This window comes from Dipteris shenzhenensis, chromosome 30 (assembly GCF_047967505.1).
Source record: "Dipteris shenzhenensis isolate YYH24624 ecotype China chromosome 30, Dip_SZ_1.0, whole genome shotgun sequence".
NCBI lineage: Eukaryota > Viridiplantae > Streptophyta > Polypodiopsida > Gleicheniales > Dipteridaceae > Dipteris > Dipteris shenzhenensis.
Genome location: NC_141625.1, coordinates 49,982,114 through 49,995,180, shown reverse-complemented (window position 1 = coordinate 49,995,180; position 13,067 = coordinate 49,982,114). Strand labels below are relative to the sequence as shown.

General features: G+C 41.0%; 1 protein-coding gene across 1 annotated transcript in view; it reads right to left on the bottom strand.

Annotated features, from left to right (window-relative positions):
* PSL4 (calmodulin-binding protein) overlaps positions 1–3,197 on the bottom strand; it is a 28,820-nt gene extending 25,623 nt beyond the window's left edge. Inside the window, exons 1-5 of the mRNA XM_087401646.1 lie at positions 2,837–3,197; positions 2,580–2,693; positions 2,301–2,396; positions 1,903–2,142; positions 1,175–1,350 (exon numbers count right to left, since the gene is read on the bottom strand). Coding sequence (XP_087257772.1) covers positions 1,175–1,350; positions 1,903–2,142; positions 2,301–2,396; positions 2,580–2,693; positions 2,837–2,942 — 732 coding nt within the window. The 5' untranslated portion in view covers positions 2,943–3,197. The remainder of the gene's footprint in view (positions 1–1,174; positions 1,351–1,902; positions 2,143–2,300; positions 2,397–2,579; positions 2,694–2,836) is intronic.
* Positions 3,198–13,067: the final 9,870 nt, after the last annotated feature.

The window sequence follows — 13,067 nt, the reverse complement described above, 5'->3', positions numbered from 1 at the left end:
CAGGCTGCCTACATGTTCTAGTTTCATTTAATGGGACGATGTAGAGGTGTGTTAGGTATATCGTACATATGCATTGATTGTCCACACCCTAAACCATCCATAACAGAGATCTGTCCAGATCCCATCTTACAACTGAAAGGCTAAGGGTGAAAGAACAGCACCACTAAGGAGTTAGGAAGGGAGGAGGGGAAGGTATGGGGGAGAGAGACATCTTCGCAAAAGTACACCAAAAAAAAGTCAGAGTACACCACAGAAAATAGTTCAAAAGCAAAGCAACGCTTCCAACTTCACAAGTCCCCAAGCTAAAGCTGTCGTCAGGGTCTCAAAATATCCGAATCTCTCAAGTAAACCCAGCAGTTACTATGAGACAGAAGCACACAAACAGGGAAATTTCAACAGAAAAGGTGCATGCATAAGAAAGAGAGAGAGATAAATGTCCTCCGTAGACTCTCCAGAACTGGGCCACACCTATCAATTATCACTCAATTAGTAACCACCCGTGAATTCCATTAAAATATAAAATGGCAAGAGCAGACAACAAGATTACCTTCAATATGGCTACCAATTGAATTGGCTGATTGCTTAGAAAGGTTGTAAAGAGAGAGAGTAGGATGAGTTAGGCCTTGACAACAAGCAATGAATGACCAAACTCCACACAATGCTTTTTAATTTGGGTCCGATGACATAAACGAAGGCCGGAATCCCATGATGTAACAACTACATGAAGAATAGATACAACTTTCTTCAATCCTCCACTTCAACAACGTGCATACAAAGAAGTAAAATAGGACAATATTGTTAAAAGATGAGAATCTATCAAATTGAGAAGCAAACACTACGCCTTTAGCCCTCTCATAATTGATTGTGTCAATGTGGGGCAATGTAACACTACGATATAGGAGAGTGCAATCACACAGTTGAGTTCACGAAATAGTCTCAGTAAAGACCAATCCCTGCAAAAATTTGAATTCTCAAAGTAGATGGTAGAAGATTGCTAAGAAGACGGCATGAGTATTGCCCATAGGACTTATTGACACGATATAGTCATAAATGAGTATAGTAAAGATAGTTTACAAGAGGTACTTTTTTTCATATATGCAATAAGACAGCTGACCAAGGTATTCATTTTTACAGTGGCCATTGTTGGGCATCCCCACCAAGCATGGCAGCTCACCTGTTCTACATCAATTGAAACATCCTCTGGACCTGACTCTTGTTCTGGATTTCGGACCTTTTCTGTTGTAACCTCTTCTTTTGACTCTTGTTTCTCTGCTTCTCTTCTTTTTTGCTCCTCTTTCTCTCGTTGCAACTTCTCTTGCATCTCTGCCTTCTCGATGGCTTCTTTCCTTGCTGCACAAGAAGCACAACAGCATATGTAAATGTCACTTCAACTCTCCCATTCCACCCTTGTAGCGCTTATTCATAGCAGTGAATTGCTACAGCAAACACCAAACGGCCCTGCAGATTTGAAGTGATTAATTGGTTTATCAGTTCCCTTTGTATGTTATTTGGCTACAGCAGGCTCTGATGATAAATTTGACCTTTGTATTGAAAACTTGTCACGTGCGGTCACTACAGCATAGCGTCAACGAGGCAATCTCGTCCTTGGCCTAGGTTTTGCACGACGTGCCCAGCAACAACATTGCCACCAGAGCAGCACGGCAACAAAACTTATCTCCAATAGCATCACCATCTTTAAGTCTGCCATTGACAACGTCAAGGTTGCCATCATGAAGCTGTTGCTACAGGCAAATCGCCCAACTATGGTACTTAAGTGCTGGTTCTGAGATGCTGCCGGCATCAGGACCTTTTTAAGTGTGTTACCCTATGGTTTTCGGATAGAAACAAATCTCCATACTAAGACTCTTACCTCATATGCAGCAATTGGTTTCTGGGACTGACCTTTAAGTTTGTGGACAAGATCTTTCAGCTTCTTCTCTTCCTGCTTCAAGGTTGATAGCTCCGCCTTTTCCTTTTGGATCATATGTTTTGCATGCTCAACATCTCGCTTTCTGACTTCCAAACCCCCTTTCAAAGTTACAATTTTTCTTTCCAATTTCTGTCTCAAAATTTGACCCGCCTCTGAGCAAGTATTCGGGCACTTGGCCTTCCCGTCATATTCATCACTTCCATCACAGCAGTCTGCAATTACATTTCATTCAACGGTGCGGACGTAAAGAGAGAAATCTTTTCACTCATTGCACTTTGCTTGTCACGCATTTGTGTAAATCATGTCCACATTATCAAAAAATACACGGGATTGGTTTTTATACTCTGCGAAGAGAAGCATCAATCCTTACCACAAATGCCATCATTGACTCGAGAAGAAAATATCGACAAGGACGTGTGCCCTTTGTTCTTGCAGAAAAACTTTCCATTCGGACAGGCAGATGTCCCTGCCAGTAACGAGCCCAAACAAATGAACACAACTTGCTTCAGGCCAAGTACAAGCATTTCACCAAATAAAACAAAACTGAATTCTGCACCATACAACACGATTTTGCCTGTTTGCTCGGTAGCAGCTGATCAAATTGGCAGCGATCGAATACAGATTTCGCGCCTGAGCATAGATGACTAACCGGGCTCATCAGTCCCATCCACGCAGTCGCAGAAGTCGTCATTAAGGCGTTCGGGAGGAAAACTTTTGGATCCGTCTTTGCACCATATAGTTCCCCCTTTGTAATAACTTTCCTCTGTAGGACGCGTAAGTTAGCAGAGCAATCCCCTGAAAGCCTGGACCAAACAGAGTCCAAAACGTCTACGGTGCTATATCCCGAGAGAAATGGAAGAGAATAAGAAAGAGATGATGCCTCGAAGGAATTGGGAAGAGGAGAACCTTGAGGATCGACGCCTCGAAGCGCGCTGGCGACCAAAGTGAGGGACGGCAGGATGATAAGGAAGAAAGAATGAAGGAAGAGAAGGAAAGAAGCGCGGCAATCCATGGAGGAGGCGACGGCGATGGCGATGGAGTTGCTGCTGCAAAGCAATGCTATGCTGGATGCAAAACAAGCACTCAACTTCTCAGTGCAAAAATAAAATTGCTCACTATGGTGCCTCTTTCTTTCACTCCACACTCGAAAGAGGGGGGTCAACGGTCAAACATAGGAAGGGTGTCAACTTTAAGGAGAGAAAGCTTGCCCCATCCCACCCTCTCGGAATTAGCGGCACATGCTCTCAGAAGCTCCTTCTTTGCCTGCCTGTGTAGTCCGATTGCCTTGTCACGCAGCCTAACCTTGCCCAAAGTGTTGCACATCTGCCCAGAGTGAGAGTTCACTAAAAAACATTTTGCTCAACAAATCACAAAACCTGGGGTTTCCAATTTTTGAAAGGTTTTCTTGCAAGTGAAAATGAAAATGTTGCAACCAAGATTCACACATGTCGAGACTTGTGGGCTCGGAAATGGTGTTTGGGCGTTCATGTATTTCACACATGACTAGACATTGCAAACAACTTCTACCTATTTGTTTGGATCAACATGAGATAGAGCCCTCCAAACTCTCACATTTTTGGGTTGTCCATACTGGTAGCTTGCCCACGCCAAATGAAAACAAATGTGACAAACATGAATTTCGTCCACTTATTTAGTCCTAATGACATTCAATACCCCTTCACCCTACCCTTGTCTGGACATGTGTAACTCCTACCTTAAGGCACGACATATACCTGCCCCTACTTGCTTTATGGAGATAAAGCACAATGGGCATGAGTGGCAAAGGCACTCCTCTCATTTTTCTGATGTATATATATATATATACATGTATATGTATATATATATACATATACATATACATGTATATATATACATACATATACATGTATATATATAATATACATGTATGTATATGTATATATATACATATACATGTATATACATACACATGTATATATACATACACATGTATATATATATATATACATATATGTATACATACATACATGTATATGCATATATATATACATACACATGTATATATATATATATACATACATACATATATATATATATATATATATATATATAGATATATATATATATATATATATATATATATACATGTGTGTATATAACAATATCTATTGTAGTCATCAATGAAAGTCTAGTAAAGTGAGCCATTGATGATGTGGGTCTAGACATAACCCCATACATCTATATGTATCAAATCAAAAATACCTCGTGCTCGAGAGGTACTTCTGCCAAAGTTGGTTCGCTTTTGTTTGCCAAAGTAGCATGCTTCGCAAACTTTTTCAAGAAACTGTAGCTTAGGAATCCCAATTGCCATATTCTGATTCCTGAGATCTAGCAACCTCTTGAAATTGACATGACCATATCTCTTGTGCCATTTTGCAGATAGTGGCATCTATTGTAGTTGAGCTAACATGGCATGCTTATCTGGTACTATAGCTAGAATTATGTACAAGCATCCTTCCTTGACACCTTTTCCTACTAGAGCTAAAATCTTCTGGATTTATCTCTGATAGTGCATTCATCTTTGTCGAAGATGACTCGGTAGTTGTGCTCTGTCATTTGACCTACTGACAAGAGGTTCTTGTTGAGCTTTGGAACATAGAGTACATCTTTCACCAATCCTTTCGTACCAATGAAATTATTCATAGGGATAATGCATGTCCCTTGAACTAGATTTGGTGTATTATCCGCAATGTAGATGACATTCTTTTGACCTTCTAATGGTTTCAACTCTGTGAACCATTCTTAATGATTTGTCATGTGAGATGATGCACTGCCATCGATGTACCAAGGATCTTGTTCTGCTTGGTCGACTTGATAGCTAAAATCCTCTTTTGGATTATTGCAATCAGTGTCTAGGTACATTGTATCAATCTTCTGCATGTCCTCGTTTGCAAGAAACATATTCCCATGTTCATTTGCAAAATGACTGTGACTAGAATGTGCACCCCGATGAAATTCCCTCGATCACTGCTGGATTGATCGCCTTGGTTGTACTGCTTCTTGCGGCAATCTCATCTATAGTGTCCAAACTTATGACAGTAGTTGCACTGGATGTTTGAAACGTTAGTGGATGCATTCCCTCATCCTTGGAATCTTCCTCGGTTGGAATGATTTCCTCTTTATTGATTCTGATGTTGCTAAGAATGATGCTGATGCTAATGCTGACTTTGCTGATGACTTTGTTGTTGATGATGACCACTTCTATGGAATGATCTACCTCTCCCTCTACCTCTGCCTCTGCTTCTTTCTAAAGCTGTGAATGCCTAATCATTAGAATGACCTTTGCATGCCTGAATGGCCTGAGTCCTGAGTTCTTCACCAAGTAAGACTTACTGGAGTTCTTCTAGTGTCAGAATTTGCCATTGGATGGCAATACATATGAAGAGGGGAGAGGAGAAGTGTGGAGATGAGGAGAGAGGGCACATCTAGAGAGCACACCACAAATAACTACTGTATACTAGATTTAATTGAAAATGTAGAATATATGCAAACCCATTTAGGGTTAGGGTTAGGGCATCTAACCCTTTCCTTTATAGCACTCTATTGGGTTAGTGCTATGCACATATGATCACATGATGGTGCTATGCACATATGATCACATGATGTTGAGCATGATCTCTCAATAGATGCCTTTTAAACATTGAGATATCTTCCCCAAGGCAAGTTTACATTTCATACCTATCCACCAAGTGAATCTCCTCCTTCTAAAGTTGCAATTTTTTATCTTGGGTCTAGCCATGATTTATGTGGCAATTTTTTGTGTTGCTAGGTCTCTTATTTCACTTGAGTCTTTTGGTACTTGAGTAGTCTCTATGCTCAATAACTCCCTCATAACTCCTCCATAACTCCATCCATTTCTCTCCATCGTTGTACAAGCCTGTTGTCTTTATAGCCTCCATGGCTTTGTGTGGTATTCAATTTGCATCTGCTTCCCAAGTTTGGTGAGGTATCCATGAATTGGCATAATGCTTCCCCCTCTAATGGTATCATACCAGTCTCAGTAAAATAAAATGGGATAGTGCTTTGACCCCTAGCTTTCCTATGAGAAAGAATTTATGCACTATTTCTATTTGTTGAGAAGTGGTGGGAGAGAAGAGATGCATCATGACAAGATTTGAGAACACAAGAAGAATCCAAATGTGTGTTCTATTGAATGTGAGAGAGAAGCCTCTCATTTATAGAGTGGAGAGAGGGTGGCCTAGATCATAGGCACATCTCCTACATCAAAGGCAATCACCCTACATCATAGGGGCTTTCTAAATCATTGGCACCTTCTAAAGAGGGTGACTTCTACTACATCATCACATGTGTCATGGTCCTAGATAGCACTAAGTGTGCTTCACTACACACACACACGCACACACAAACATGTGATTGCTACTAGATACACACATGCACCTTAGAACAAGCCCTTGATCACAAATGTCCCAACATACCCCCCTCAAGCGTTTACTTCACGTTATGTCAACGATACATCTAGTCACATAGTTTCACAAGCCATCTCATGGTGGTCAAGGATAAATCTATGGTTAGGATCTCATGCTAGCAAGGGTGCCCAAGGGTCAAGGTTCACAAAATGGGATAAACCCTCCCCAAATGGTTCTCTCTCTTGCATGTACAAGGATTAATCTTGGGCCTTTGTGTGGACCTAGTTTCTCATGTTTGCAAGAGGTACTATGGAGGCAAAGACATATCACATGGCCTACATCATATGGTGACCAGAGGTGATTTACAAAGATTATAAGGACTATTTAACACAACCATAACATTCTTTTTGGAGTAGTACACCATGCAGAGAACCTCAAAATTGACTACATGACCAAGTGATGACAAAGTTCAAAGATGTCAGACTCTAGAAGGCCCAATCTTTATCTTTATCTACCTTAAAATTTGTTGATTCATTTGCTGATGGAATTCTTTCTTCAACCATATTTTCTTTGTCTTTCTTCTTCTCATTGCAAAGCTTTTCAAAGTGATTGTTTTTGCCCACAATAAGTGCATGGATTGATCCTATAGCAATCTTTTTCAATATGATTGGTCTTTTCGCAATGTTTGTGAGATGCTTGCATGCTTTGTACTTGCCTTTTGAGGAGAACTTCACTGTAAGTGCTTGAGTTTGATCTTCTACCTTCCTTGAAGTCTTCTTTCTCTCTTCTTCTTATAGAGCATTGATGATGCTCTCTAATGTTGGTTGGGGAAGATTCTTCAAAGTAGTTACAACATAGTCAAAATCCTGGGGCATACTCTTTAAGAGCACAGCCATTGCATCATCTTCAGTGATGACTAGAGAGTTGACTGAGGCCAACAATTGGGTCATCATAAAACTCCTCATAGTGTTGACATGAGCTGCATGTAAATATATATGTATATGTTTCCAGATTTCAAGGATTCAAAACCATGGTGGAAAACTAGACAGGCAGAAACATCAAAATCAAGAGATCAAATAGAGGAGGTGAATACATGTCTTCAGCACTCATGAGCTTTTGCAAAAGTCATGACATTCAAAGACAATTCACTTGTGCAAATACTCCTCAGCAGAATGCAAGAGCTGAAAGGAAAAATGGTACTTTAGTAGACATTACTAGAGCAATGCTTAGTAAGAAGCATCTTCTGAATCAGTATTGGGTAGAAGCAATAGCCATTGCAAACTATTTGCTTAATCAGCTTCCTACCGAACCGATACAGGGTATGACACCTTATGAAGCATTCACTGGACACAAGCCACACATTGGGCATCTCCGCATATTTGGTTGCATAACATATGCCCACATACATGATGATCATTGTTGCAGGAAATTGGATGCAAAGTCATGCAAATGCATCATGGTTGGCTACAGTGAAGAAAGTAAAGCATACAATTTGTATGATCCCATCAACCGCAAGGTCATTATCTCCAGAGATGTAATCTTTGATGAGGAATTAGAATGGAAAACCTCAAATACACAAGAGATAGAGGCATCGATTTCACAGTCATCTATAAAAATGGTTGATGAAGAAGAGCAAGAATTGCTAGAAACACCCCAAGCAGAGCTCAGACGGTCTACTAGGGAAAGCAAACCTCCAGCCAGATTGACATATGCTTAGAAAGGCAAAGCAATTCAAATTGAAACCACCAACTATGCTCTTATGGACTACCATCATGGCTACAGAAGAGCTAGTGTACTTCGAAGATGCAGTAGACAAGCCAGAATGGCAAACTGCTATGAATGAAGAAATGGATGCTTTGTATAATAATAATACTTGGGAATTATGCGACCTTCCACCAGGAAAGAAGGCCATACCAAACAAATGGGTATACAAAGTGAAGTATAATCTAGATGGAAGTATTCAAAGATACAAAGCTAGACTAGTTGCAAAAGGATTTGCATAACAATATGGTCAAGATTATGATGAGACTTATGCTCCAGTAGCAAAGATGGATTCCATACAGTTCTTGATATCACTAGCGAGACTCAGCAAATGGAATATGTACCAGCTCGATGTCAAGAATGCATTTCTCAATGGTTACCTAGATGAGGAAGTCTACATGCAACAACTAGTAGGTTATGTTGAACCAAGAAAGGAGAATAAGGTTTGCCATCTCAAGAAAAGTCTCTATAGCTTAAAGCAAGCACCCAGAAGTTGGTACAGCAGAATCGACATTAAATTTTCTAATCTGGGATGTACATGAAGTTCGATGCAGATCATACTCTCTACTACAGAGTTCAAGGGGAAGACATTACTATTGCACTTTTGTATGTAGATGATCTAATTGTGACAGGAAGCAAGGGTAGCTTTATCAAAAAGCTAAAATAAGACTTATCTCCAGAGTTCGACATGAAAGATCTTGGACTTATGCACTATTGTCTTGGTATTGAGTTCTAGAGAGATTCAAACAGCACCTTTATGAGATAGCTCAAGTTTGTTGACAGTCTCTTAAAGAAGTTTCATATGGCAGATTGCAAGATTGCAACCACTACCCATGGAACAGAGTTTGAAAGATTCAAAAAAGCCATTGTCAATGATAGGTACTACAGGCAGCTCATTGGATCTCTTGTATATTTGACTATCACACTGCCAGATATCTGTTATGCCATAAGTCCACTTGCATAGTTTATGGCAAATCCAAAACAATCTCACTGGAATGCAACCAAAAGAGTCTTGAGATACATCAGAGGTACAAGAGAGGAAGTCAACCAAGGTTGCATGGATACTGTGATAGTGACCATGCCGGAGATCATGAAACCAGGAGATCCACACAGTGACTATGTTGGAGATCATGAGACCAGGGATATGCATTGACGATGATCACCTGCGAACCTTCCAACTCCACTCCCACTTCTATGTAGTCTCCTTCCGAACCTTGTTGCAAGAGATGGGCGGAGAGCCCTTCTCTGAACAAAAGGGCGACTCCACCTTGCCCTCTTAGTGGACAGTTAACGAAGGCACTAAAGCCTCTTAGCTGCATGGCTCCCACGTCATTGTTGCTAGTCTTTAACTCTTGGAGTGTGATGAGGTTTGGCTTGTGCGACTTAACTAAGTCTTGGAAAATTTGCCTCTTCCACGTGGCACAACATCCACATATATTCCAACTGAGGAGTCTAATCATTAGCAGAGGCGGGGGAGTCCTCCACATCTACTGGCATATACTCCTTTTCATCAAGGAGATATAGAGGGGCGTACAGGTTGGTAAAGGAGCATGTCTTGGCAGCTCCTTTAAGAGTGCGTATAGAGAATTTGGAGGCTTTAAAGTCGCGTGCCTTGGAGGTACTACCACGATTACCTTGAGCCTTGTCTACATGCAGGACTGCCGGCTCCACATCGCCAAGCGGAGGCCTAGGGTTTTGGTTAGGTGTACTAGTGGAAGCCTGCCAAGTGGCCTTGGCCCCTAGTGCTGATGTGTGTTCCACGTCAGGTGGCGTGCCATGGGGGATCATCTTTCCCATCGTCTGCGAGAGAGGCCACAAGCTTGCCTGCTCGTTCTACATCGGTGAGGCAAGTCCGACAATGTCTTGGCCGATGTCAAAGAGAAGATTTGGCTCAAGGGTTGGTTTGAGAGCCAGTTGGGCCCTACCCCCCTTTCCATGTGTGGCAGCACCTGCCACAATGGTCTTCTGTGCTATTGGCTCCTGAACGGGAGAGGGACTCAAATGATTGATGGTGCTTTGTCTTTGTTTTGTCTCCTTGGGCAGTGCTTCGCATAGTGTCCACGCGGTTTGCATTCGTAACAGTAGTCAGGTAAAGGCCCGAAGCCTGACATTGAGCAAGAGTTCCCATCCATTAGCCGTTGAGGCCTGCAAAATGTCAGGAGGATCGTTGTTCCGATTCCATAGGATGCATGCTTTGGGAGTTTCACGTTTGGCTCGCTATGGTGGCACGTGCAAGACCTTCCCGAGTGCTCCTGTAAATGCTTCCACCTCCTTTGCCATGTACTCTGGCAGATCAAGGAAATGCACCCACACCAGGCACTCAGACTGCAGCATTTATGTTGTAGAGAAATTGGGTGACCAGGGTATGGTGTGGACAATGTTCCTCCTATGGCCAACCGAGCTTGTGGCAATCCACTCCTGTTCCCATTTGGAGCCAACAACAGCGAGGTAAAAACCTTTTCTGATGAACTTAAATTCACGGAGTTGGGCTTTAGATTCGTAGGCGATCTCGAACCAGTGTTGGAACTCATTGTCCCCAGGCACCCTTCCCATAAAGAAGAAGTATATACCTTTAGAATCGAGCTTGTTGTATTCACAGCATACAACTTCCGAGAGTAGCATGATGTCGGCCTTAAAAATCTTCTTCGGCGGGGTCTGTGAGTTTGCAAGCGTGGCCTTTTTCTTGTCATTGAGTTTGCAAGTGTGTTCCTTGATGGCGCTTTCTGCTTTGAGCTCAGCTTTGTAGGTGTCCTGGTCTTTGCACAGCATCGCTGCGAAGGTTTCGGTAGGCTGAACTGGGCATGAGGTGGTCTGGGCATCTCTTTCTCCATCTTGGCTTTCTACTTCCATCACTAGCGGTTTGGGGATCACATGCTTAGTGCCGGCGGGGTGGTCATAAGGTCATCTCCTGTCTGGCAGCATGTAGACGGGAATCATGCAAAGGGGGCAGATAGCGGAGGAGCAGAGAGGAACTGTTGAGACCTCCACATTCAAGTCCTTTTTCGTTGCATTGAAAACCAAGTTGAAAGAGGATTTATTTTGATTGAAGTTTCTAGGGCAAAATAATACATAATTATTCAGTGACTTGAAGGATCCACAAAATTTCACAAACTTTCTTATAAACAAGATAAAATTATACTCTATATGTATTTCTTTACTGGCCTCTATGGTTTAGATGGGTATCCTAGTTAAAATATTCCTCTTCTAGATAATAACGATGAGTGCAGTGGTACTTTGTAGCTATCAATGTCATAGTCATGTAACGACATTAATCCATGATCCCCATTTAGCCCCCTCCACACACAAACACACACACGCATGCACGCACGCATGTGCACACACACACACACACACAATCAACTAGATCTTATTGATATGTACATGATTCAGTTGTTATCCTTATTTTGAGATCTTTCCAACTCAAATGTAAAGTCATCTTCTCTATTGGCATTCTTCTTGTGGAGCAAATTGCCAAAATTTATATACTATAAACACAAAGTAAAATGTCTAGAACCCAAATTGCGATGTTCCATAGAAGGGCAAATAAGTGCAATCTCCTATGTGCCAAATGAAAAATGCAATCTGTTATGTAGTATACAAGGTATTTGTTTGATACAAAGTGCAAATGAGCAACCTCCAAGGTGCTATGTGCCACATGCAAAGTGCTATGTTCCTGAGGAAGGGCATGTTCCTTGTTCTTATAACTTTTGGAGAGGAATTGTGCCGACTCTTCCCCTACACGAATGTGTGGTTAAGTGTTGTTTATGTGTTGTATAGGAAGTGCTATGTGCTAAATGCAAAAATGCTAGTTACTCAATGCTAAGCTATCGTGGGTTGTGATCTCTTTTTTGAAATGAAACGAAATGGAGATCTCCATAATGTCTCAATTCAAGGAATCTATAAACTAGGGAAAGCTGATCTGATTAACTAGCACATTGTTTAAAGCTCAATTTCTAGTACAATATACAATGTGCTATGTGCCAAATGCAAAATATATATTCAAAGTGCTATGTGCTCAATGAAACTACAAGGTGCTATGTGCCAAATGCAAAGTCTTATGTTACCAAGGAAAGGCACATTCCTTGGTCTTATAACTTTTGGAGAGGAATTGTGCTGACTCTCCCCCACATGAATGTGTGGTTAAGTGTATGTGTCTGTGCGGTATACAAAGTGCTATGTGCTAAATACAAAAATGAAAAATGCTCAATGGTAAGTGCCATCTGATTATCTTCTTCAATATCTTGATGAAAAAAGCTATGTGTTGAATACGGAACATTGAATACAAAGTGCTATGAGCTAAATACACAATGTTATGTGGTAAATTTAAAGTGCTTTTCGACTCCCTTATTTTTGGACAAAGCTACCTGTCTAGATCTAGTTAGGTGCTCTATTAATCCTCTCTTTTTGCACAAACATGCATGCAAGGAAAAAAAGTGGCCCTAAGTGTGTATGTGTGGGGGGGGCGGGTTGGGGGGCGAGGGTACCATGATCGATCCTTGTTTCCAACTCCCATTCGAAAGGACGCTGCTTGGTACCTAAAGAAGAATTTTGAATTACAGAAAGGGAAAAAAAACTAGCTAAAATTTTAGGTGTTTAGTTCTAAAATTGGTTGAGATTCAAGTGTCCAAGAAGAAATTAATTTTGTCCTTGAGAAAACTACCTAAAATTTTACATATTTAGTTATAAAATTGGATAATAGCAAGGTTCTTATTAATTCAAACAGGCTAGGTCCTTGAACCTTGTTTTTCTGTAGAGTCCCTTCAAATTTACAGGCCAAGGATGCTCACTAATGTTTGTGGTTCATATATTCTTTGAGAGCTTCACTTATTGACAAGAATTAAGCTACTATAAGTTATTCAAAACAAATGTATTCATTTAGGTAAGAAACTTAAATTCTAGAATGTCATTTGTATGATATTTGTGCTAACAATATATCCACAATTTCATATTTTTTTAGTCATGCCTTCTCG